Below are 25933 nucleotides of genomic sequence, written 5' to 3'. Positions count from 1 at the left end.
GCTCGCTGGCTATCACATGGCATTCCCCAAAATGGCACTTTATGTTCTATTGGATAAAATGGACAGGTAACGTATTACAAGTGCATGTCTAGATACTTCATGGACAAATGAGTTATATATATATATATATATATATATATATATATATATATATATATATATATATATATATATATATTAGTTTTACTGTATAAAAGTGATCGATAGGTGTTTTTATTTTCTTTCATTACCCTGAATTTGTCCAGAGGGCGCTGCAACTACGAAAGGTCCGCTCCGCCACGCTAAACGTATAACTGAAACGTGAAAATCGCCCGCTGCTCCGCTTTAACTTAGCGGGGCCCCCCCACTCGGTGCAGAGCGTACCATAATGGTGCTCGACTAGAGCACTCTGTTGTGTCTCTTCTTGCCCGGAGTGGTATTCTTAAAGGGACACTAAAGGTTACCAGAAAGTCAAGTTAAAGTGGTAGAGCAATGTTTTAGAACATCTAAGGCGTCAATATAATCGTGAACAGAGCTTTAGTAACCGAGAAATTGAGGTAAATGCATGACACGATTTGAGACCCCCCAGCGACATTCTGGTACTAGCCCGATGACGAAAGCACTCCTCATAATTTATGTTACTAATACTCAACAACTCGTATTAAAAAAAAATTTCATTCGATTATAAGACGAAAGAAAATGCTACTTGTCCACGTCTATTCGATTCTAAGAAAAAATATCATTTTGACATTACCCTTCAGTAGTATGGGTGGTTGGAAGGTTTCGTTTTCGCTCGACTCTGCGTCACGCACGCTTTGGAGTTTCAGTAGTTTCGTTATCGTGTCGTGCTGTGCGGGTTCTGCTGGCTTGTGAAACTTTCATTTGGAACAAGCAGCGAGAATGGCACGTCCATGTGATGTCGTGGGATGCCCAAATGGTCCGCAGAACTTGGCCAAGGGCAGTTGCAGCGGCAGATCCAACGTTACTTATCACTGTGTGCCAAGGAGTGAACCTCTCCGTTCGAAGTGGTTAAGTGCCCTACCTCTGCTACAACTCGTTGGCAAAGAGCCGAAAAATCGCGTAGTGTGCTCGCTGCACTTTCGTCCAGAGGATTACGAGTTGAACGCCGATTTACTGAAGTCGTGTGGAGTGCCTATCAAAGCAATGCTTTCCCGTAGCACTGTTCCGTCGGTCTTGCCTACATTCTCCGAACCGCAAGAACAACTGCAGGACGAACACGAGGCAGTGAGTGCGGCATTTTATTTTCACGAAGGAAAAGCTACAAATGTGCTAATATGTACAGCCATGACATAAAGTTGCTTGTATTTTCAGGCTGAACGTAGCGAATCGCAAGCCAGCGCTTCGACAGTCGACACCTCCTACAAAAGCGACATGCAGGTACACAAAATGTGCGAAAACTGGCTATTACTGGCGCTCTCGCTCGATGACTGCACTGACAGAAGTCACTGCACAAACTTGGTGCACCTGACGTGTTTGTTATTTTCTAGGCGACTTGTGACGCGGAGACAGATGCAAGCCTCTCGTCGAGCACTGCCGAAAAAATTGCAGTAGTATTAGAAATACGAAATCTGTACAAGTTCGTCTGCCCGGCACGAGCATTGGTGAGTTCGCTTCTGGTAATAATCGCACTTTCCAAACTGGGCTTATCTGGCTACGATAGAGGATGCCTTTACTTACATTTCTCCTTGTTCTTATGTACACAGCCACACTGAATTCACGAAATGCAGTTGTTGTTTTTTTTCTTTCTTTTTGGATGACGAGAGATGTATCGCAAAGGCAGTAAAACTGTCGTTTCATTGTGATTGCTCAGGTTAATGAGGTGTATTTCATAGCTGTTGTGTTACTGATTGATAACTGCTATTTATTAGCATCGGCACCTACATTCAAGGAATGTTCATTTAGATCACAGGTAGTCTCATTTCCATTTACAGTAATATTTAAAGCAATTCTCACCTACAATGGTCAGTTGAATAGCCTTTTTCCAACATGACTTGTATTGCAGGAGTTCAAGTTAGCACAACAATGAAGCAAACAAAGGGAAAGGAAATGCAGGTTTGCAGGAGAAGGAAGCCCGTGACGTCAACACGTGTGAAGAGGTGTTATAGTGCTCGAAGAGTTGACAGAGCTAAGCGACAGCGACAAACATCTAGACAGGAGGCCAGCTTTCTCGCCTCACCTGATGCATCACCGGTAGCTTGCAAAGCTGACAGGCTTGACACGACATATGAGCCAGACAACTCGTACCTTGGATGCAACATTAGCTGATGAGTGAGCAGGACTCATATTTTTCATTGTCTACATAGGAACCCATGCTCAAAAATAGTGACATGCAATGATAAAGAGATGAAGTAGCAACTCCCGACACTAATTCCATTTCTTAGAACCATTCCCCTTTGCAAAAAAGAGCTCCAATGCCATAAGTCTAGGAGCTTCACTTTGGACAGCGTCTTTTGCAACTTTAATCAACATAAATTAGAGAGCAAGGTTGAAGATTACCGTTAGAATTTATAAGAAAAAAAAAACCCTCACAATCAGCATGAAACTTTCACAAAATTATTTCTAGTGCTTTCTATTATGAGTGTCATCACAAGAAGTGTTTCCTGGGGTAGTTGGTCAAGCATAATTTATGGAACAGTACCTCCCAGCAGGCACGTACCCAGGATTTTTTTTCGGGGGGGGCCCACCACCTCCATCATCATCATCATCATAATCATCATCATCATTATCATTTTTTATGTCCATTGCAGGACGAAGGCCTCTCCCTGCGATCTCCATTTACCCCTGTCCTGCGCCAACCGATTCCAACTAGCACCCGCGAATTTCCTAATTTCATCGCTCCACTTAGTGTTTTGTCGTCCTCGATTGCGTTTTCCTTCTCTTGGTACCCATTCTGTAACCCTAATGGTCCAATGGTTATCTAACCGGCGCATTACATGACCTGCCCAGCTACATTTTGTCCTCTTGATGTCAATTAGAATATCGCCTATACCCGTTCGCTCTATGATCCAAACCGCTCTCTTTCTTTCTCTTAACGCTATGCCTAGCAATCTTCGTTCGATCGCTCTTTGCGCGGTCCTTAACTCATTCTCAAGTCTCTGTCCCATATGTCAGCACTGGCAAAATGCACTGATTGCACACCTTACTTTTCAATAATAATGGTAAGCTTCCAGTCAGGAGCAGGCAATGTCTGCCGTATGCGATCCAACCTACTTTTATTCTTCTGTGAATTTCCTTCTCATGATCAGGGTTCCCTGTGATTAATTGACCTAGGTAAACGTACTCCTTCACACTCTCTAGTGGCCGACTGGCGCTCCTGATCTCTTGTTCCTTTGCCCGGCTATTTATCATTATCGTCATCTTCTGCATATTAATATTCAACCCCACTCTTACACTCTCTCTGTTAAGGTCTCCAATCATTTCTTGTAACTCGTCTGCATTGTTGTTGAATAGAACAATGTCATCGGCAAACCGAAGGTTGCTGAGATATTTGCCGTCGATCTTTACTCCTAAGCCTTCCCAGTTCAATAGCTTGACTTCATTGAAGCACGCAGTGAATAGCTTTGGAGAAATTTTGTCTCCCTGTCTGACCCATTTCCCTATAGGTATCTCCCTGCTTTTCTTGTGTAGAATTAAGGTAGCTCTAGAACCTCTGTATATATTCTTACGCGAAGGACGAGCCAGTAAGACGAGAAACTATTTACAGATTATATTTACAACAACGGTTGCAGCGCTGACCGGTTAGATTCACAGCGCGAGCCCAGTTTGTTCTTCCTCCTCTTTTCTGGAGTGATGGCGCCCACGCACCTCGTTCAAACATACAAATACCACACGCATATAGCAATATTTTTCAAGCTTTTTGCGTAAGCGTTCTGTAGTCCTTGATTACGTAGTGCCTCTAGACTGCTGGTATCTCTACTGAATCAAATTCATTTTCGTAATCTATATAAGCCACATAGAGAGGCTTATTGTACTCTGCATATTTCGCGATAACTTGATTGATGACATGGATGTGATCCATTGTAAGGTATCTCTTCTTGAAGCCAGCCTGTTCCCTTGGTTGACAAAATTCAGTGTTGCCCTTATTCTATTGGAGATTATTTTGGTAAATATCTTATATAATACTGGGAGCAAGCTAGTGGTCCTATAATTTTTCAATTCTTTAACGTCTCCTTTTTTTGTGGATTAGTATAGTGTCCGCATTCTTCCAACTTTCTGGGACCCTTGCAGTCGATATACATTTCGTATAAAGAGCCGCCAGTTTTCTAAGCATTATGTCTCCTCCATCTTTGATTAAATGGACTGTTATCCCACCTTCTCCTCCTGCTCCTCATCGTTTCATGTCTTGCAGGGCCCTTCTGACCTCAACACTAGTTATAGGAGAGTTTCTCTATCCTGTTCATTAATGTTTCTAAGTGAGGTATCGTGACTCCTCTGGGTACTGTATACAGGTCAGCTTACAATTTTTCCGCTGCTTTTACTGTTTCTTCGAGATTGCTTATGATATTATCCCTCTTATCTTTTAGTGCATACATCATGGTTTGTCCTATGCCAGGTTTCTTTTTTACTGATTTCAGGCTGCGTTCATTTTTTACGGCTTCTTCTGTCTTTCACATGTTATAGTTTCGAATATCAGTTATTTTCGCCTTGTGGATCAGTTTTGACAGTTCCGCGAATTGCGTAACGCTGTGCGGCCGCCAGTCCCATACAACCGCGTAGAGCGCAGGACTCTGCGATTCTAGATGTACTGCGCTCACCGAGAAAGGTTAGACAAAAACCCACATAAGCACAGCAGAGAAGTGGCTACGTGAGGCGGTTCGACCGATAACTGTAGAAGCGTCATTCAAAGCAAGTAATTATTCTCCACTTCCGGCTGCGTTTTCTCTACTCCTTTTTTAAATAAAAAGATGTTGATCCATAAATATTCTCATAAACAACGGTTAACATTTTTATTATTCGCTTTTGCTTGCAGTTTGGTTGTTGCGTTGGCTCTCTGCCTTTGTAGATCGCTTAATTTCTCAACTCCTTGCGATTTTTGTTTCCGGTTTCCAATATTGCACGAAAAGTGCTATACAATTAAGGAAAAACAGACGCGGTAACTGGCGACAGTCATCTTGCTTATGGGTTTAACGGTTATTGCAGGGTTTCATGATGGACGCTCTTTCACATCATTTTATTTCCCACCTTATCTAACCCATATCACGTGTATATGGTTCCGGGCATCTGGAAGCGTCCCGGCGAGCCGTAACTCAAGGAAACAATGAAGCAAAGGGAAAAGTTAAACGCAATTGGTGTTTTCTCTGGCCGCAACTCGTTCCATGAGAGTACAGACCAGCTGAGTAACAGCCGCATCCCTCTGCTGGTCCCAGGATCAGCCTAAACAAAGAAGGTTCAACTAACAAAAGCAACAGCTATGCGCGTGATGGCTGAATAGATGGTGACAACTGAGCGCATTTCGAGTTAATCGCGCGGGTGCGGAATCTATGAGAAAACTGTCCTTCACATTACAAGAAATGCCGATAACTATACCGCCATCTAAAAGGAGTGAAAAAGGCAGCATAAGGCTGACCGATGAACAGCTGCCAAGTCTCAACATTAATCTTGCGGCGCTTTAGGAATGTGTGAGGAGTGGTGGCGTGGGTGGGGGGGTATGCCACTTGATTTCGGGGGGGGCCCGGGCCCCCCCGGGCCCCCCCCTGGGTACGTGCCTGCCTCCCAGATATAGTGAGGCAATTTATTAATCATGGTGTAAACAGTGTGTATTGTCAAATGCATATATTTGGGAAACCTGACAGTGAGCACTTCCTTTTCCAGAAACGATGAAGATGAGATACACGCAAACCGGAAGGACTACTTCCTTGTCCACATCACCTGCCCGGTCACCCTTCTGAGTCAGTGCCGCACTTGTTTGTCAGCTTCATGCACAGTGAACCTGTTTTACACTGGCACACGCATTACAGCAGAAACTGAATGTCTACACGCACATGTGCATACGTGGTCCAGCCAGCCACTTGTTGGATCCAAGCTGAGGGGCAACATCGACCTGGCAACAGCTCTGCTTTTATCCGGCTCAAGTCCTACTAGTGCACTCAAGATGATGCGGCTGATGGGTGTGCAAGTCATGAGCGACCAGGCTTTCTTCAGTTACCAGCAGGCAGACCTTCTTCCTTCAGTCACGACGGTAAATGCAGAGCTTCCACTTTTCATAATGCCAACCTGCAGTGCCTCTGGCACCATTCAAATATGCTGAAAAGGTACTTTATTTCGAACCTGAGTTCTGTGCAGCGGTGGCGTAGAGGTAGAACACCCGCCTCGCGTGCAAGTGGTCCGTGGTTCGAATCCCGGTGCCGGCAATTTTCCACCGGATTAAAAAAAAAAATCCGCGTGTTGATAAAATTGCATAAACAGGCCTGGAGTGTGGCCTGATCCCGGTGACCAGAACCGGTAACGCACTCCCTCACCAGAGCAGGATTGGCCACCCTGGTGCAGTACTTGGCCACAACCTCCTATATGAACAACACAATCAAACCCCGGCCCTCAGTCCCCAGCAGCTGTGCAGCAACTGACCACGGCGGCGGTCAGACCTGCCACGCAGCAGAGGGTGCTAAGAATCACTGGCTCCGGACAGGCCGCCATTGGAATATGAACCTGGCAACGTTTAACGCTAGAACGTTATCTAGTGAGGCAGTCTAGCAGTGCTATTGGAGGAATTAGAGGGCAGTAAATGGGATATCATAGGGCTCAGTGAAGCTAGGAGGCCAAAAGAAGCATATACAGTGCTAAAAAGCGGGCACGTCCTGTGCTACCGGGGCTTAGCGGAAAGAAGAGAACTAGGCGTCGGATTCCTGATTAATAAGAATATAGCTGGTAACATACAGGAATTCTATAGCATTAACGAGAGGGTGGCAGGTCTTGTTGTGAAACTTAATAAGAGGTACAAAATGAAGATTGTACAGGCCTACGCCCCTACATCCAGTCATGATGACCAGGAAGTTGAAAGCTTCTATGAAGACGTGGAATCGGCGATGGGTAGAGTGAAAACTAAATACACTATACTAATGGGCGACTTTAATGCCAAGGTAGGTAAGAAGCAGGCTGTAGACAAGGCCGTGGGGGAATATGGCATAGGCACTAGGAATATCAGGGGAGAGTTATTAGTAGAGTTTGCGGAACAAAATAATATGAGGATAATCAATACCTTCTTCCGCAAGCGGGATAGCTGAAAGTGGACGTGGAGGAGCCCGAACGGCGAGACTAGAAATGAAATAGACTTCATACTCTGCGCTAACCCTGGCATCATACAAGATGTGGACGTGCTCGGCAAGGTGCGCTGCAGTGACCACAGGATGGTAAGAACTCGAATTAGCCTAGACCTGAGAAGGGAACGCAAGAAACTGGTACATAAGAAGCCGATCAATGAGTTAGCGGTAAGAGGGAAAATAGAGGAATTCCAGATCAAGCTGCAGAACATGTATTCGGCTTTAACTCAAGAAGAGGACCGTAGTGTTGAAGCAATGAACGACAATCTTGTGGGCATCATTAAGGAGTGTGCAACGGAAGTCGGTGGTAACTCCGTTAGGCAGGATACCAGTAAACTATCGAAGGAGACGAAAGATCTGATCAAGAAACGCCAATGTATGAAAGCCTCTAACCCTACAGCTAGAACTGGCAGAACTTTTGAAGTTAATCAACAAGCGTAAGACAGCTGACATAAGGAAGTATAATATGGATAGAATTGAACATGCTCTCAGGAACGGAGGAAGCCTAAAAACAGTGAAGAAGAAACTGGGAATTGGCAAGAATCAGATGTATGCGTTAAGAGACAAAGCCGGCAATATCATTACTAATATGGATGAGATAGTTCAAGTGGCTGAGGAGTTCTGTAGAGATTTATACAGTACCAGTGGCACCCACGACTATAATGGAAGAGAAAATAGTCTAGACGAATTCGAAATCCCACAGGTAACGCCGGAAGAAGTAAAGAAAGCATTGGGAGATATGCAAAGGGGGCAGGCAGCTGGGGAGGATCAGGTAACAGCAGATTTGTTGAAAGATGGTGGGCAGATTGTTCTACAGAAACTGGCCACCCTGTATACGCAATGCCTCATAACGTCGAGCGTACCGGAATCTTGGAAAAACGCTAACATAATCCTAATACATAAGAAAGGGGACGCCAAAGACTTGAAAAATTATAGACCGATAAGCTTGCTGTCTGTTGCCTACAAAGTATTTACTAATGTAATCGCAAATAGAATCAGGAACACCTTAGACTTCTGTCAACCAAACGACCAGGCAGGATTCCGTAAAGGCTACTCAACAATAGACCATATTCACACTATCAATCAGGTTATAGAGAAATGTGCGGAATATAACCAACCCTTATATATAGCTTTCATTGATTACGAGAAAGCATTTGATTCTGTCAAAACCTCAGCAGTCATGCAGGCATTACGGAATCAGGGTGTAGACGAGCCGTATGTAAAAATACTGAAAGATATCTATAGCGGCTCCACAGCCACCGTAGTCCTCCATAAAGAAAGCAACAAAATTCCAATAAAGAAAGGCGTCAGGCAGGGAGATACGATCTCTCCAATGCTATTCACAGCGTGTTTACAGGAGGTATTCAGAGACCTGGATTGGGAAGAAATGGGGATAAAGGTTAATGGAGAATACCTTAGTAACTTGCGATTCGCTGATGATATTGCCTTGCTTAGTAACTCAGGGGACCAACTGCAATGCATGCTCACTGACCTGGAGAGGCAAAGCACAAGAGTGGGTCTAAAAATTAATCTGCAGAAAACTAAAGTAATGTTTAACAGTCTCGGAAGAGAACAGCAATTTACAATAGGCAGCGAGGCACTGGAAGTCGTAAGGGAATACATCTACTTAGGGCAGGTAGTGACTGCAGATCCGGATCATGAGACGGAAATAATCAGAAGAATAAGAATGGGCTGGGTTGCGTTTGGCAGGCATTCTCAGATCACGAACAGCAGGTTGCCATTATTCCTCAAGAGAAAAGTGTATAATAGCTGTGTCTTACCAGTACTCACCTACGGGGCAGAAACCTGGAGGCTTACGAAAAGGGTTCTACTCAAATTGAGGACGACGCAACGAGCTATGGAAAGAAGAATGATAGGCGTAACGTTAAGGGATAAGAAAAGAGCAGATTGGGTGACGGAACAAACGCGAGTTAATGACATCTCAGTTGAAATCGAGAAAAAGAATTGGGCATGGGCAGGACATGGAATGAGGAGGGAAGATAACCGATGGTCATTACGGGTTACGAACTGGATTCCAAGGGAAGGGAAGCGTAGCGGGGGGCGGCAGAAAGTTAAGTGGGCGGATGAGATTAAGAAGTTTGCAGGGACAGCATGGCCACAATTAGTACATGACCGGGGTTATTGGAGAAATATGGGAGAGGCCTTTGCCCTGCAGTGGGCGTGACCAGGCTGATGATGATGATGATGATGAGTTCTGTGCTAACGTTCACCAAGAGAGAGAGAGAAGTTTATTTACGGAAAGGCAGAGAGGTTGGCCTGAGCTATGACTTGCTCTGGCCTCCTACTCTACACTGGGGAAAAGGGACGGGGAGGGAAAGGGCTGATGAGTGATGATGGTATAAGGAAGAGATGCGTATATACAGATTCACAGAGTTGTGGCATCTCTAAAGCCGTGCGTCCAGCTCAATGGCTTGGAGAAAAGCTATAGCGGCACTTGTTACCAGGGCTGCGCTGTTTGCATTAGGCCAAGGACCTAAAAGAAACTCGTCTGATAGCGGTCTCTTATGGATTGCTGCAATGGAAGAGACAAGTTGCTGTACTTGCGCATACGCAGGACACACGCAAAATATATGTTCAAGTGTTGCTGGCACCTCACAGTATTCACAGTTTGGGCTAGTATCACTGGCACCTATGGTATGTCTATGACGGTTGGTGAATGTGACACCAAGGCGAATCCGGTGCACCATGCTCGTGTGGCTTCTTTTGAACTTGTGAGGCGTACGAAATTTCATTTCTTGGTCCCATTTGTGTAATCGCTTGTGTCGTCGATCTGGTTGGGTCCAGTGTTCCAACGTATGGTTGCGTATTACTTTCACGAATGTGAACATACGTTATTATGATGTTGTGCAGTTCATTGCATCAGTTGCGTATTACTTTCACCAATGTGAGCATACGTTATTATGATGTGCAGTTCATTGCATCAGTAATGAAAGAACAGTAAATTCGATTGCGATTTTCATTTTATTCAGAACCACTAAATCGGTGACATTACAGACTTCGTCATTCCGCGCCAAGGGAACCAAAATCAATTTCTTTCCTTTTCTTTTCTTTTTTTTTGCCGGGAATATAACTGAAAAAAATTGTAAGTGTTGGTTGTTGCAGGAAAGTATTTCCTTCAGCCAAAGGATATATTTTTTTCATAAGGCTATTCGGCGAGAACTGGTCCTGGTAGTAGTGTGTAAGCTGATGTAATGCATTGGTGGCTCAGATGAGTGTGGCCAAAAAATGTAACTTAGTAACGTCAGAAATTCAGCAAGTTTGTCCTGCATAATTGAAAATGTAACTGCACGACTTGGGGCAAGAACAGAAATCAACGAGTAGGTGAGGACAGGCACTGCCTTTCTGATGGGTATCTGTATTATACATGTACTGCGCATGTACATGCTGTATGGTAGAAACTAAGAATTGAGAAAGTGCAGCATAGATAGAACACCAATGAAAACATGGCAAGCTTATGTTTCTGACTGTTAGACGGAAAAGGTAACTTGCAATTATGACGAGCTATTACTAACACCCTACATGCATCTTGTTTCCTGCCTTAAAACTAATATCAACCAGCATGTAGGAGTGCAAGTATTTTCCTTCCATACCGCATAAACACTATATTTCCAAAGTAACATAAAAGAAAATCCAAATGTGTTGCCAGGCAGCAGATGCATTATGTTTAAATTACTCTCTGCATGAGCACAATAACAATGTGCACAATGAAGAACTAGGGTTTTTAGCGAATCGTTGTCATGCCTGTCGGGTGCAACCCTTGTTTGAAGAAGCCTAGACAGTGTGGGAAGGCACACTGTGAATGAGCAATCCACCTATGTAATTACTGCAGAAATAAATGCTGTCTTTGATGATCATGGGCATGCTGCACAGGCAATAGCAAGTCATGGTTTCACTGGTGCCTAATTAATCTGTTCTGCACTTCATTATTCCTTTGTTTCCAATGTACCATGCATCTACACTCTCGTTTGTAATAAACCGTCTTAATGTAATGTCAGTGGCTGACCTTCCCTGTTGTCAACTTAAGGTAATGTGCAGCGCAAACGATGAGGACAACAAACTGTGCGGAACGACCCCCGAACTAATTACATTTAATTCCCAGCTATTACACAAGATGAAAAAAAAATGAAAAAATGGAAACAAACCGCAAGGACAACACAGATTTAAAAATATAAATAACTTATGTGTGGACACCATGTGCATGGAAATGTGAGAGACTGGTTGAAAATCACATTCTCATAAACTATGCGCCTGACCAGTCCTTGTGCGACAAGGTTACTTTGGATCGTAAAACTGATAGTGATGTCTGGCTGACACACGGGATTCCTCTATTCTTTATGTTGTATGCCTCTGCCAGCATATGGGTCCTCTGATTTCCGTGCTGCAAAATCACATCAGCATCACTAAAAATTTGCATGTGAACTGGGCGAGGCGTAGCACATACATAAAAGAGGGATTGCGTGCATCAGCCAGACATCGGTATCACATTTAGAAAGCAAGTAACCTTGCATAGTTTTTGACAAGCAATGATTTTGAACTAGTGTGTCACTTTTTACTGTACCTGATAAGTTTTGTTACATTTATAAGTCTGTGTTATCCTCAAGGTTTGTATCTCTTTCCACTGCCGTTATCGTCGTGTCATAGCTGGTTTCATGTATCTTCTTTTCTATTGAAAAAACAAATAATTTCTGTGAATAAAATGCAGTTGAAGTTCACCGCTCATCCTGTGCAGTTCTTTGTCCTCGTCATTCGACCTGCCCGTTACTATGAATGCAACCAACTTGCCCAATTTTCCATTCTTTCAAGCATCTATTTATGCCCTCGTCTCCAGTCACATTTTGAATCAGTGTGAAGCACACTCATTAGTACATTCTTGCTAACTAGTTGGTTCATACTTGAAGGAAGGTTAAAACTGCATGAAAAAACTAGGGCAAGCAAAGGAATACACAAGTCTGCACTCGTGGTGTATCGTGTGTTCCTTCTACTTGTAATTCGTTTTTTTTTTCCGCAGTTTTAACCTTCTCACGCTCATTAACAGCGTGAATTCTTTTAGCAAATCTCTCTGTCCCCTGTGCCACTTTTGCGCTTTAACTCTACTCGTGAATTCCTTGCAGGTCTGGGATGAGCATCAGGAAATTTTGCTGACAGAGCTCAGCGATACCAGCCTGCAGCTTTGTGGGTATGGGCAATATGATTCCCCTGGCCACAGCGCCAAGTTCCTCTTGTACTCCTTCCTTTACCCTGAAAAGAGAAAAATCATACACACAGAGCAAGTTCAAGTGAAGGAGGTAAGTCAAACAAGAAGCAGTTCAGATGCTTTCATGATAGGTCTTATTATGCAAGCAATATTTACCCCAGCCAACTAAAATATGGCATGCAACATTGAAATGCAATCGGAGCTGTTCAGTGGCTTATCGCAGTAAAGAGGTGGTCCTTCTTTCGAGCTTTCTAAACTGGGTAATGCTATGATTCTATTTTTCAGGCTGTATATTAATACCTGAAATACCAGGGTCTGATTAAGAAACACCAATATATGAAAGCCTCTAACCCTACAACTAGTAAAGAACTAGCAGAACTTTCCAAGTTAATCAACAAGCGTGAGATAGCTGACATAAAAGAATTATATAGTATGGATAGAATTGAGCATGCTCTCAGGAACGGAGGAAGCCTAAAAGCAGTGAAGAAACTAGGAGTAGGCAAGAATCAGATGTATGCGTTAAAAGAAAAAGCCGGCAATACCATTATTAATATAGATAAGATAGTTAAAGTGGCTGAGGAGTTCTATAGAGATTTATACAGTACCAGTGGAACCCATGATGATAATGCAAGAGAGAATACGCTAGAGGAATTTGGCATCCCACAAGTAACGCTGGAAAAAGTAAAGAAAGCCTTGGGAGCTGTGGAAAGGGGGAAGGCAGCTAGGGAGGATCAGGTAACAGCAGATTTGTTGAAGGTTGGTGGGCAGATTGTTCTACAAAAACTGGCCACCCTGTATACGCAATGCCTCATGATCTCAAGTGTACCGGAATCTTGGAACGACCCTAACATAATCTTAATCCATAAAAAAGGGGACTCCAAAGACTCCAAAGCAGGGGGCAGCAGAAAGTTAGGTGGGCGGATGAGATTAAGAAGTTTGCAGGGACAACATGGCCACAATTAGTACATGACCGGGGTACTTGAAGTATGGGAGAGGCCTTTTCCCTGCAGCGGGCGTAGCCAGGCTGATGATGATATTAATACCAGCGGTGCTTTCTGTGCATTCCTGTTTTGCAGAGTGAACAAGTGCAGGCATGTGCCCAGATAGAAAAAGAGGGCCTCATAAGAGGTCTCAAATTTCTTTTTGAGCAAGGCATGACTGTGAGCTCATTGACTACAGATCGCCACTCGGGAATTAAGAGGCACATGCGGCTGCAATGTCCGGAGATCAACCATCACTTCGATGTGTGGCATGTTGCAAAGGGTACGAAGAAATTCATGTTTTTCACGTGCAACAGATAGCCTGTGTGTAACCTAGTGCACTTACTGAATGGACATGCAATTGTATATAGGATTGTTTAATGGATACATATGCTAAAAAAAGGAAATTCATACAATCACGATTATGCCGTTGCTGTGATGGTTATTGCAACATTGTCACATTTGTCGTAATATGTCGTACTGCTTTCGTCACCCCATCGTGATCATGATATTTTCGTTGTTCTGCCTTCATCATTCCATCGGCATCATTATTCACAATTTCATCGTCCATGTCTCATGAGTGTCGTCATACACTTGTCATCATGCGATCATGGTCATGGCTAACCCTGGTGATAAAAAGAATTTCAGTACGAAGCATAAATTATTTTGCATGTCAAATTTTACCAGAAAAGAATTTCAGATAAGAAGGAACAATTGTTCTTTGTAAGAAGTCATACTTCTTATTCAGCACTTGGCCCATCTGTCTGTGTTGTTCTTTACACTATATTAAAATTTCCTGAAGCTGAACTAACTAGTCCATAAACATATACTACTACATGCCTTTTGTGTGCGCATTGTTCATTAAGCTCCTGCAGGATTAGGGATTTTGAAGGAGTGGTATGGCTTTTATCGTGGTAGGCTATTCACTGCCCTCATGGCTCCTTTGTTCATACCTTTAGTATTCAAGCTGTATCAGCCTTGGTTATATTCTTAGACAGAGCATTCCTTTCATCAGTTTGCTTGCAACCTTGGTTCATACAATGTCTACCAGTGCTGCTATGTCTTGTGGGGATCGCACGCGCATCCCGATATCTCCGGAGCGGCCACGCGGTTATCACGCGATAATCACGTGCTCGCTCGCGGAGGGTAGCTGGGAAAGGGCACCTTCGCCGCTCCCGCTGCTCTTCGCTCCTGGCCGCGACGCTGCAGCCAAGGCACCCCGTTCCCTCCTTTCCCTTTCTTGGAACCGGGGAGACTCCTCTCCGCCGCTCGGGGAGAAGCGCTATTCCCCCGATGCATCCTTGTCTCACGGTGGAAGAGCTTGCGAAAGGCCGCATCTCAATTCAGCCGCTGAGACCGCCGCACGCCGTCCCCCTGTTGCGCCCGGCCTTTGTGTGCGACTCACCGCCCCAGGGCCCGAGCGCGGATCCACTTTGGGTGAGCTGAACTCTTATCAGCCTCTTTTGTGGTTCCCACATTGTGCGGTTTGTTTCACCCCAGACGTGCGGAATGCTCCGCCGCTGTGGTTTTGTTTTGTGTTGTATTTGTGTGCGTTGTGGCTGTTGTTGTCTGTTGGAACATTTGTACTCTAAGGTGAATAAACACCTTAGGTCGAGACTCACCCTGTCCCCCCTGGCCTGAACCCGCCGTGGTCGCAACTCACTGCGAACCGCGGGTTAGGGGTCACAGCTCTGACTGCTAGGGCTGCTGCGAAAGTGCTGGCGAGCGACTGCCGCTCCATCGGCGCTGTGCGATCCAGAGAAGGGTCAGGTGTGCACGCGCGAGCCTGAGTAATACCCCATATTTGGCGCCCAACGTGGGGCCAGAGGTGTGACAGGTTGAGTCTGTTTGTGTGAGTGACTGCCACTGCACGAACGAACCATGGCAGCATACGGGGCTGATTTACAGCCGTTGTATACGCTGTCGCAGGTTGCTACCAACAGGCAACAATTCGAAGCGGCGGTAACTGCTACCGCTCAGTCATGCCCTGCGGCGAACATTAGCCCTGGGAATTTGATAAGCTTCGAAGAGGGTAGCGCGACACATGAGGCGCTCTCTCCGGCAGGATGTACCCTTGAAGGCGTGAGGCACATTACGCCGAACCCTTCACCAGTGTTTGCGGAGAGCATGGAGCCACTGCGGCATACTTGCTCAACGCGTTCTGCTCCTGTGCCAGGCATTACTGGCCAGAGCGAGCCTCAACAGGCACTGTTGCACGATGCGATGCGCTTGATTGAGAGGTTGACAGGTCTGCTGACATCACTCTGCTGACACTCTGCTGACGTCTGCCGCCGCTGCTAGACCGAGAGTGAGGGTGGACTTACCCATCCACAGCGGGTATCATGATTCAGTTAGCGTCAACGAATACCTCGATCGCGTGCTGACTTACCAGCGCGCAACGGGGCTGTCCGATGACGAGATGCTGGAACGCGTCGTACCAGTGTCATTGACTGATCACGCTGCCCGCTGGTTCCGGCTTACTGGCTACCGGTCTAGCACGCTGGCCGAGTTCCGAGCGACCTTACGCGAGGAATTCCTGCCCGCAGATTACGAGCGTCGTCTGCGGCGCGAGTTGGAGCTACATACTCAGCATCCGGACGAATCCTTGCTTGAGTACGTCAGGGCGATGGACGAACTTTATCGTACCGCTGACCCTACTGCTCCGAACTGCGATAAGGTGGAGAGAGTCACGCGACAAGCTCATCCCACCTTCGCAGCGTACCTAAGAGGCAGCAAGTTCAGGGATTTGGATGAGCTGGCCTCGGAGGCAAAGCGCATAAAGGCGGACATACTCGCCTTGCGCTCATACCGATCTCCACCCCCAGCGTCGAGGGCACTTGAGCCGCGATGCGCGTGGAACGGGGACACTTGTCGCACTCGTTCCGGTGGAGATGGTGTGGTTGCTTTCAGTGACGGACAAATGAGAAACGGTTGGGGCTTATCTGACCGGGCTCTCGACCCGTACACTTATGCCATGCGTGCAGCATGCGCTGCCGATGGCCGAGGTATGCAGAATCGTGGTCGATATGCCGGCTCGATGATGCGAGAGCAGAGCGTGCCTGCAAGGGAGCAGTCGATAGAGAGGAACAACGGTCAAACGGCGCGAGGCAGTGGACGCCAAGCCCGTCAAAGGCCGGCTCTCCTCTGTTATCGGTGCAACCAGCCGGGGCACTTCGCCCGGGATTGCAGAAAGCCTGCGAACCGAGAGCACGCGCTTTCGGGAAACGAGCGGGGCCGCCGGTAAGCAATGCTGCATGGCCGGCGGCGGTTATAGCGGTGCGAAGTGAGACACATGAACTCCTTGCCCCGCTGGCTTGTCGTTTTGGATTGCCCAACGACACGCCAGTGCCGCTCATAGAGGTTACAGTCGCCCGGCGTAGGTTTTTTGCGCTGTTAGACACAGGAGCAAGAGCTTCACTATTTGGCGACGAGGTGTGTGAACATCTCCGTCGGAACGCTATCCGACTGAGAGAGAGTAATGTGACCTTCCGACTCGCCAGTGGCACGGCGCACGCGAGCTGTGCTGCTAGGCTTGTGGTGCGGTGGGAGAAATGGGTGAGGCGACAACGCCTAGCTCACCTTCCCGGCCTGTCGGTTCCTATAATTCTTGGTAGAGACTTCCTCGCCAAGACGGGCATTGTTATTGACGTCTGCAACGGAGGATATAGGGAGCGAGCATGTGGCACCCTGAAACCTTTCGTTTCATTTCAAAAAGCGTCAGAGACAACTTCGTTCGATGATGCTTCGCGTGCAGACCAACCAAACGATTGCCCGAAAAGGTCCCTCAGAACGGTTGCGGCCGGGTCGAAATGCCGTCCGGCCAACCGCGCTGAGAAAAGAGGCGCGGAGGGGAACTGCTCCCCTCCCGCAAAGCCCATAACCCCCGCTGCGGTGGCAGACTGTGCCGCAGTGAGGGGCGAACGATACCACCCGCTGCTGGACGACTCAAGCAGTTTGTCGGGGGAAGAAAAGGCTCGCCTCTCATCGCTTCTGACTGAATATGATGCCGTATTCACAGAGCGGCCTGGTTGCACTACGCTATACAGGCACAAAATTGAGACAGGCGACGCCTCTCCGTGGAAGTGTAATCCTCGGCCGGTGAGTTTGGCTAAGAGGAAAGCACTAGACAGCGCTCTGGACGAACTGCTCGATACAGGCGTTGTTGAAAGGTCGGACAGCCCATGGGGTTTTCCTGTGGTGTTGGTTCCTAAAAAGGATGGGACGCCCCGCCTTTGTTTTGACTATCGCCGCCTGAACGAGGTGACACGCAAGGACGCATATCCGCTTCCTAGCATTCCCTCGATCGTATCCAACGTTGGCGGAGCGAAGTACTTCACTACGCTCGATGCAAGCAGAGGATACTTTCAGGTGGAGGTAGATCCCTGTGACCGAGAGAAGATTGCCTTCACTTGTCACAGGGGACTTTTCCAGTTTACCCGTATGCCATTCGGACTTGTCGGTGCGCCTGCGACTTACCAGCGCCTGATGGACCGTGTCTTGGGTGACGCAAGGTGGCACCACGCTCTTGCTTACCTGGACGATGTTGTGGTATACTCGCGTACCTTTGATGGGCACTTACGCCATCTCAGGGACGTGTTGGAGCGTCTGAGGTCTGCGGGGATAACGCTAAACCCGACCAAGACCCAGATCGCAGCAACCCGAGTAACGCTACTGGGGTTTGAACTGGATAATGGACGCCTTCTACCGTGTGATGACAAGGTTCAGGCATTATTGAACTACCCGTCACCGGAAGACATAGGCGGACTGAGACGCTTTTTGGGGCTGGCGAATTTCTTTCGACAGTTCATCCCAAAATGCGCTGCACTGCAAGCCCCCTTGACAATGCTGTTGAGGAACGGTGAGCAGTGGAGGTGGGGTCCCGAGCAAGAGGAGGCACTACGCAACCTCGTAAACGCGCTCGTGGAAACCACCGAGTTAAGGCTACCTGATTTGAACAAAGAATTTGTCATTCATACGGATGCCAGCGACCTTGGCCTAGGAGCGGTTTTGCTCCAACAGCACGAAGGTAGCTTGCGCCCGGTAGCTTTTGCCAGCCGCTCTTTGACTCCCGCAGAGAAAAATTACTCCGTGACAGAAAAGGAATGTCTGGCGATCATTTTCGCTCTCAAAAAGTTTGACTACTATATTGATGGAGTCCCATTCATAATTGAGACCGATCATATGGCACTAACTTCGCTTAGGCGCTTAGGAGAGCCGAGCGGCCGGCTCGCGCGATGGGCACTTCTCCTGCAGCGATACGATTTTACCGTTCGCTACAGGAGAGGAAAGAACAACGTTGTGGCGGACGCACTTTCGCGCGCGCCCGTTGACTGTGAGAAGAGTGATATTACTACTCAACTCACCTCGCCCGAAACTGAGCTTGAGAGCGGACTAACCGCTGCAACGATTGAGGTTGTCAGGAGGGGTAACATTAATACCCATCGTGACCCCTCAGTGACTCAGCCTAAGAGCAGAGTAACTGCTACAATGCTCGACGGCGCTGGTCCCGAAGGAAGGGCGGAAGAACCCCCTTCTCAGGACGAAAGCGTGAACCACTTGGACTGCGTCAGTTCAGTGGGGAGCGTGTTCGGCAGAAAGGAGCTGTTAGAGGCACAGCGGGAGGATCCATTTTGTAAGAAAGTGTTTGAGGGGCTCCGGGAGCCCGGCGGTGCGGCCGCAGCGCACATGGACGCAGCTGGTATTGCTGTTGGTGCGCGGCGCTCCGAAACAGCTGGTAATGCTGTGAGCGCGTTGGATTCCTACCTGCTACACTCTGACGGCGTCCTGCTGAGATACATTCCCGCGGAGAAGGATACACACGAGTCCTTCAAAGCGGTGATTCCACGCACGCTGAGAGGAGCACTTTTACGCTACTTTCACGATACGTGCCTGGCCGGGCATGCAAGTGGCCCTAAGACTTATCTGAAGTTGTGCCGCTTTGCTACCTGGCCTGGAATGAAGCGGGATGTGATGCGCTACGCCCGCTCTTGTAACGTGTGCCAACGCGTGAAGCCGCGTGGTGGACGCCCACCTGGGCTCATGCAGCCGATCAATAGCGGAACACCGTGGCAAATTGCGGCATGTGACGTCATGGGGCCTTACCCCAGGACACCGAGCGGGAACCGATTCCTTCTCGTAGTCACAGACCATTTCAGCAAGTGGGCGGAACTGTTCCCCCTACGGAAGCTGACGGCACGCGTAATCATGGGAAAGCTGATCGAGGTGTTTACACGATTCGGCTATCCTGAGCAGCTGATAACGGACAATGCGTCCTGCTTCACTGCCAAACTCTTCGTGGACTCTTGTGCAGCTCTCGGCATTAAGCACAGGAGAACAACCACGTACCATGCCCAGGCGAATCCCACTGAGCGTGTGAACCGCAAGATCAAGCACATGCTAGTTGCATTTGCGGGGACGCACAATGAGTGGGACGCTTGTCTTCCTGAAATTGGATTCGCAATCAGGTCGACAGTGAATCGATCGACTGGGTATACACCCGCCACCCTCAACCTTGGGAGGGAGCTGTTGAATCCGGTAGAACTTACTCTACAGGAACGAGGCAGCACGGAACTGGTTGTTTCGTCGGCACGCGCCGATTATGCGACTGGGCTGCGCGCGAAGGTAACGGAGGCTTTACGAAAAGCGCGACGGAACCTGAGCACTGCACGTGCCGAGCAGAAAGCGCAGTACGACCGCTCTCATCGGGAAGTTCACTACAAAGTAGGCGACCTGGTGTTGATACGGAATCACGTCCTGAGCGACGCCAGTAAGAAATTCTCAGCTTCTCTGGCGCCGAAATGGACAGGACCGTACCGGGTGCGAGAGACTGTCTCTTCGCTCGTGTACAGGCTGGCGGACCGATCAGCCGACCAGTGCATGTCTGCGATCTCAAACCCTACTATGACAGAGGGAACGAGTGGCCCGAGCAGAACGCTCTCCCGCGCCCGCAGGCAGCGGCATCGGGTGGCATGGCTCGACGTTCGAGCCCAGTGCGGCGTTATAACTTGCGATCTCGGCAGAACTAACTCTGTCCGGTTCGCGGAGGCTATTTTATTGTGCGCGATATCGGACGGAATGCTCCTCCGATGTCTAGCATGCAGGCTTCCAGAGCGAGCACGCGCTTTCTCTTTGGAAGAAGCGAGAGGGGCTAACAGAATTGTCGCAGCAGCAGACCGCCCATCGGGAGCCGTGAAACAACCACCAAGCAAAAAGGAAAGACCGTCTCCGCTGCCGGTACGGACGAGCGGGCCGTAAGCATTCGGCAGCGCAGTACAGGCGACAGGAGGCGAGAAAACATCCTCCGGCGGCTAACAGCGAGGTGAGAGGTGCAGCGGGCGACTTCCGGTCCAGAATGGCCGCTGCGGCGCAGAATTCGCCGAACCGCGCCGCACAGCTCCGCGACCGAGTTGCGAGCCCCCGCAACCAAGCATCCAGCCTCAAGGCCGAGCGAAAGACTTCACCCGCAAGGAGAGAGTGGCCTCCCGCTGCGCAACGGGTCGCAACCCGCCGTTCGTAATGGCTCGGCGAGCCTTTGACTCCGCACCCTCAGAGTTTCTGTACACCAAAAAGGCGGGGCGATGGGGGCGACTGGGCCGGGCAATACCTAAACGAACCAGTGGCCCATTCGCCGTCGTCTCGTCAAGACCCAAAAGATTTTCCGTGCTCGCCGAAAATGTCCCACCACGGTGATTCCCGCTGCAACGACGCGAAGAAGCGCTGGTCGGACCCGCGTAACCGCTCCAGAGGGGCCGACCACTCCGGAAACAAGCGGCCAAAACAACATCATCGGACTCCTGCCGCTCCTGAGATTCCCGTGGCAGGCGGCCGGGGCAGCGAGGGGGTGACGAAAAGCCACCACGATACCCCCTATCACGCTGTACCCACAGGCCAACATCACTCGGCCGCACCGGGCGCTAAACGAGAAAATCGCTCGGTGGCGACATGGACGTTCCAGGCCGGCACGGAGCCGCCCGTATCGTACTTTTCGGCGGCACCGTGGAAAAAGCAGGAGCGGGCATACACGTCCAAAAGGAACGACCGGCTCTTCGCATCCTTCCAGGGCCGTACAATCTCGGAGCTGTATCATCGGTCGAACGGCGCCTGTCTTCCCCCGGGTCCGGCCTCCGTGTTCTGCGACTGCGGCGGGCTTGTCATCCACGAAAGCCACGAAAGATTGTGTCTCCATCGGCAGCAGATCGCGGCCATGGGAAACGGAGCGCCTTCAGGCAACGCCCCCGAGCCGCAGATGAACGCGGCCACAGTGGACGTCATACGGCGGGCAAGGGCTGACCCGCAGTTTGCGCAGTGGTTGCTGGAGGCAGCTGCGGGGATCATGCCGAAGGACCCTGCGGCACCATCATCTGCCTCAAGCTCACCGCATCAAACGCCATCACACGGTACCTCAACCTGGCCTGCGGAGGCTGCTCGCTCATTGAGATGGACTTCGCGACCTTGATGGCGGAGTAGCTGGCCCCTCTCTCAGGAAAGCCTCAGGTGACGGCGGCCTCTTAGCGGGTAAAGGGTTATTTTAAGGAGGGGGGGATGTGGGGATCGCACGCGCATCCCGATATCTCCGGAGCGGCCACGCGGTTATCACGCGATAATCACGTGCTTGCTCGCGGAGGGTAGCTGGGAGAGGGCACCTTCGCCGCTCCCGCTGCTCTTCGCGCCTGGCCGCGACGCTGCAGCCAAGGCACCCCGTTCCCTCCTTTCCCTTTCTTGGAACCGGGGAGACTCCTCTCCGCCGCTCGGGGAGAAGCGCTATTGCCCCGATGCATCTTTGTCTCACGGTGGAAGAGCTTGCGAAAGGCCGCATCTCAATTCAGCCGCTGAGACCGCCGCACGCCGTCCCCCTGTTGCGCCCGGCCTTTGTGTGCGATTCACCGCCCCAGGGCCCGAGCGCGGATCCACTTTGGGTGAGCTGAACTCTTATCAGCCTCTTTTGTGGTTCCCACATTGTGCGGTTTGTTTCACCCCAGACGTGCGGAATGCTCCACCGCTGTGTTTTGTTTTGTGTTGTATTTGTGTGCGTTGTGGCTGTTGTTGTCTGTTGGAACATTTGTACTCTAAGGTGAATAAACACCTTAGGTCGAGACTCACCCTGTCCCCCCTGGCCTGAACCCGCCGTGGTCGCAACTCACTGCGAACCGCGGGTTAGGGGTCACAGCTCTGACTGCTAGGGCTGCTGCGAAAGTGCTGGTGAGCGACTGCCGCTCCATCGGCGCTGTGCGATCCAGAGAAGGGTCAGGTGCGCAAGCGCGAGCCTGAGTAATACCCCTATAGTCTTTACGAGGCTTATGGTACGCAAAGTGCAGATCCACCTGACATGGAGCAATAGTGTATTGTGCTGTTGCCTTGTTGCAGGCATTAGAAAAAAGCTAGCTGCAGCTTCACGAAGGGCTGGATGCATTGCCATTACAGAATGGACACAAGCCATCACTAATCGTCTGTACTGGTGTCCATGCGCTTGTGGTGGTAATGGGGACATGCTGGTGGTGGCACGGAGTAGCATGCTGAACCACATTAAGAACAGACATGAAGGACATGGTGGCCTGTACCCCCGCTGTCTTCACGGACAATCCCGCCGCATGCAATGGCTCACTGCTGGTAGGCATAAATAACCAAACAGCACCAAGATAAAGTGCATAAGAGAGCTGTACTTATAATTCCCTTTCTTGTCAGACTCTCCAGCCTACAAGCAAATTGAGCGCATTGTGGCAGCACCACTGTTGCTGAAGGACATCCGCCAGCTGTCACATACAGCCTGGAGTCCTTCCACAGGGTTCTAAATGGTTTTGCCCCAAAGTCCACTGCATTCACACATGAAGGCATGAAGGCCCGGTGAGTCTGCGTAAGCTAATGTTCTCGCAATGAAACTACAGTGGATTAATAATGCTGAGACAAAATAATTTTCTAGTACACTGATTGCTGCGCGCTTCACTTCAACGAGAACTCCCAGCGAGAGCAAGCAAGGAGCTGTGATGGTACAGAGCAGTGGCGCGTAAATCCTCCAGGGTCAGGCAAAGTACCTCGACAGCATGTGCACTCAAGACAGCTCCCACATTTGGCAAGTCAGTTTGAAAGTACTTGCTGTGCTATGATTTGCCTATTATTGCAATATGTTATGCAGCAATGTTTGTAAAAAAAGGGAATGTTTTAGTCCTCCTGTACTGTCTACCAAAAGCATCGACATCTCTTGCAATGGAGAGTGAAGTGACTGCGACAGCTGTTTTTCGCAGACATTTTCTGAACCTTCAAGGCAGTCTGTCCAATAAAGACATTTTGCCAGATCATTGGAATTTTGTTCAAGATTGCCATGTACTGCCAAAAGCTATACATCATAGAGATGTCTCACTGAAAGGGTGCAATGACAGACACTCAGCCTCAGCTATACAGAACATGGAACATTTGAATGGCCAACGCTTCCGGAGTGACGATGAAGTCAAAGAGGTGAAACGCTTCCTCAACGAGCTGGCGGCGGAGGTCTATGACATTGGGGTACAGAAATTGGAGCAGTCTACAAAAATGCGCAGAAAAAGATGGTGATTATGTAGAAAAATAGAGTAAAGTTTCACTTTTCCAATGATGTTAATTTTTATGAGAATAAACAATGTTGTCTATTTGTGAAATTGATGGTAACCTTATTGCTGGATCAACTCTAGTATATGGAGTGTTTGTTTATGCCATAAGACATCCCCCTTTTTAGGTGTGTGCAGGTATGAAAGGGAAGAAATGCAATAATCTGTTGAACTTTTCTTTTTTCAGACTATGTGCAAGACCTGCACAAGAAAGTGATGGAGCTGTGTGCACAGTATGAAACATTCTCAAAAGCACTTGCACAAGCGGAGGAAAGTGTTCCAGCTGCATTTTCATCTCGAGATGACCAAAGAGTGGCCAAGAGAGACCTTGTAGCTGCACACAAAGCACGGTTCCTCAAGTTCTGATGTGGTGCACAGATCGCCATCACGCATTTTCTTGACTCTTCCTGTCTGTTAACAATGTGCTCATTTTCAAAGTGATCATTTCATTTCAAGAAGCACTAGCCGCAGCCTATACGATACAAAAATGTTAGCTTATATGCTAGTTAGATGGGCAAATTTAGCTTCACTTTGAGCGAGTGCGCTGTTAGTGTGGTTATAAGAAAGTACTTTGTTGTGTCGCTTTAGAAAACAATGCCAAAACAAAGGAAATGGCCGAACAGAAGAGAACATTGTTATTTCCTGTTCTGATGAAACATGTAAACAATATGTCAAATTGCTTGATTTCCTGAGTCCTGGTAAGGAAAGAGTTAAACACGCAGACATGATTCTTCCTGCTCTGCCGTATCGCTGGAATTCTAGTCATCACTAACTTTTCCATTATGTATACAGTGACGAAACACATCATCAACAAGAATACAGAGGGTTTTACTGCTCAGCACTTTAGCTTTAAATAACAGAAAACCTTGTGACTAGTGATACGTGCTGACAGGTAAGCATAATATTTTTTGATATCTGATGAGGAACTCAAATGTTCACGGCGATTTATCGATGACACTGCACTGCTTCCACTATTTTCTTTCCCTCTAAAACTCTGGGTACTTGAACCCTGTGGGTGTTTCTGTGGGGAACGTCACCCGAATTTTCGCAACAGCACATGATGGCAACACAAAGCGTTCGCCTTTTCGAAGCCGCCCCCACAGCCAGCGTGCAAATTGCCTGCATGCTGTGTACCGGTACCTGCTGTAAAAAAAAACACAAAACAATTATTACATACTTGCATGGAAACATTCAGTGAATTGAAGGCACTTCACTTGGTTGGATGGATTGATGCTGTGAGTAGCTTCTGTGGAAGAGGCTGCAGGCTATGGCCCCCAAGTATTCTTTTATTGATATTATTAAGACAATTTTTCGTGGCCAGTCAAACTTGCATCCCATGTTAAATAAGTGCCCACCAGGCACTGAAAGTAAACAAGCACAGGTAATTGTTGTAAATCTATTCATCAGCCAGCAGGACTATAGTGGCTTTACTTCACAAGCCTAGAAGGGGGTGCTCTCTCCCTACATTTTTTTTTTCATATAACTGCTCCATGTTCAACATAATACATTTATAATGTCTTTTTAAGCGGCTAGTTCCCTGCTCATATATTACCTTACATAATGTGCCATAACTTTACTTCAACATTAGGTAGCAGTCGACAGCCAGTGTACAAATCCAATGTGATGTCAGTTTTTCATTGTTTGTATGTTTACTATAACATGACTGTGTGGCCCACAGATCTATTAGGAGGTTCCTGTTGGTGTCAGTGAATCCATTCATGTCAACCATGTGTACAAGTATTTTTTTTTTAAACATGAACTACCTATTCTTCTACCCATCCGCTACATCTTGTTGCCACCTATTTTGCCACTTTCAACCTAAAGATATCTTGTACGCATAAACCTTGATCTCTTTTGCTACATTACTTTATGAATGAGCATACTCAACTGTCCATTTCTATTTTT

At 48.1% G+C, this 25933-nt stretch overlaps 2 protein-coding genes across 6 annotated transcripts in view; both read left to right on the top strand.

The window, feature by feature from the left end:
• The window catches only part of ric8a (ric8 guanine nucleotide exchange factor A), a 473887-nt gene that overhangs the window by 351881 nt on the left and 96073 nt on the right, over positions 1 to 25933 (top strand). The window lies entirely within an intron of this gene.
• Positions 176 to 25933, top strand: LOC135896923 (uncharacterized). Of its 5 annotated transcripts, XM_070534855.1 has the most exons (10): positions 176 to 1224; positions 1312 to 1388; positions 1488 to 1601; positions 2003 to 2268; positions 5812 to 6178; positions 12389 to 12562; positions 13548 to 13734; positions 22872 to 23057; positions 23133 to 23291; positions 23368 to 23482. In XM_070534855.1, exons 4-9 carry the CDS (start codon positions 2225 to 2227, stop codon positions 23237 to 23239), a joined length of 1065 nt encoding a protein of 354 aa, XP_070390956.1. In that variant the 5' UTR covers positions 176 to 1224; positions 1312 to 1388; positions 1488 to 1601; positions 2003 to 2224; the 3' UTR covers positions 23240 to 23291; positions 23368 to 23482. The 5 variants fall into 5 exon arrangements, with proteins under 5 accessions (XP_070390956.1, XP_070390954.1, XP_070390953.1 ...); XM_070534853.1 differs by lacking the exon at positions 23368 to 23482 and adding an exon at positions 24216 to 24329 and having other exon boundaries at positions 176 to 1377; XM_070534852.1 differs by having other exon boundaries at positions 176 to 1377.

The sequence above is a fragment of the Dermacentor albipictus genome, chromosome 3, assembly GCF_038994185.2.
Source record: "Dermacentor albipictus isolate Rhodes 1998 colony chromosome 3, USDA_Dalb.pri_finalv2, whole genome shotgun sequence".
In the NCBI taxonomy this organism is placed as follows: Eukaryota; Metazoa; Arthropoda; class Arachnida; order Ixodida; family Ixodidae; genus Dermacentor; species Dermacentor albipictus.
This window is presented reverse-complemented; position numbering and strand designations above follow the sequence as displayed.

Bases quoted from the DNA above. Each gene is read 5' to 3' on its own strand.
- LOC135896923 (XM_070534853.1), top strand. From the start codon at position 2,225: ATGAGCCAGACAACTCGTACCTTGGATGCAACATTAGCTGATGA. The intron at 6,179-12,388 runs GTAAATGCAGAG...AATTCCTTGCAG, and splicing joins TTCTTCCTTCAGTCACGACG to GTCTGGGATGAGCATCAGGA. The intron at 12,563-13,547 runs GTAAGTCAAACA...CCTGTTTTGCAG, and splicing joins AGCAAGTTCAAGTGAAGGAG to AGTGAACAAGTGCAGGCATG.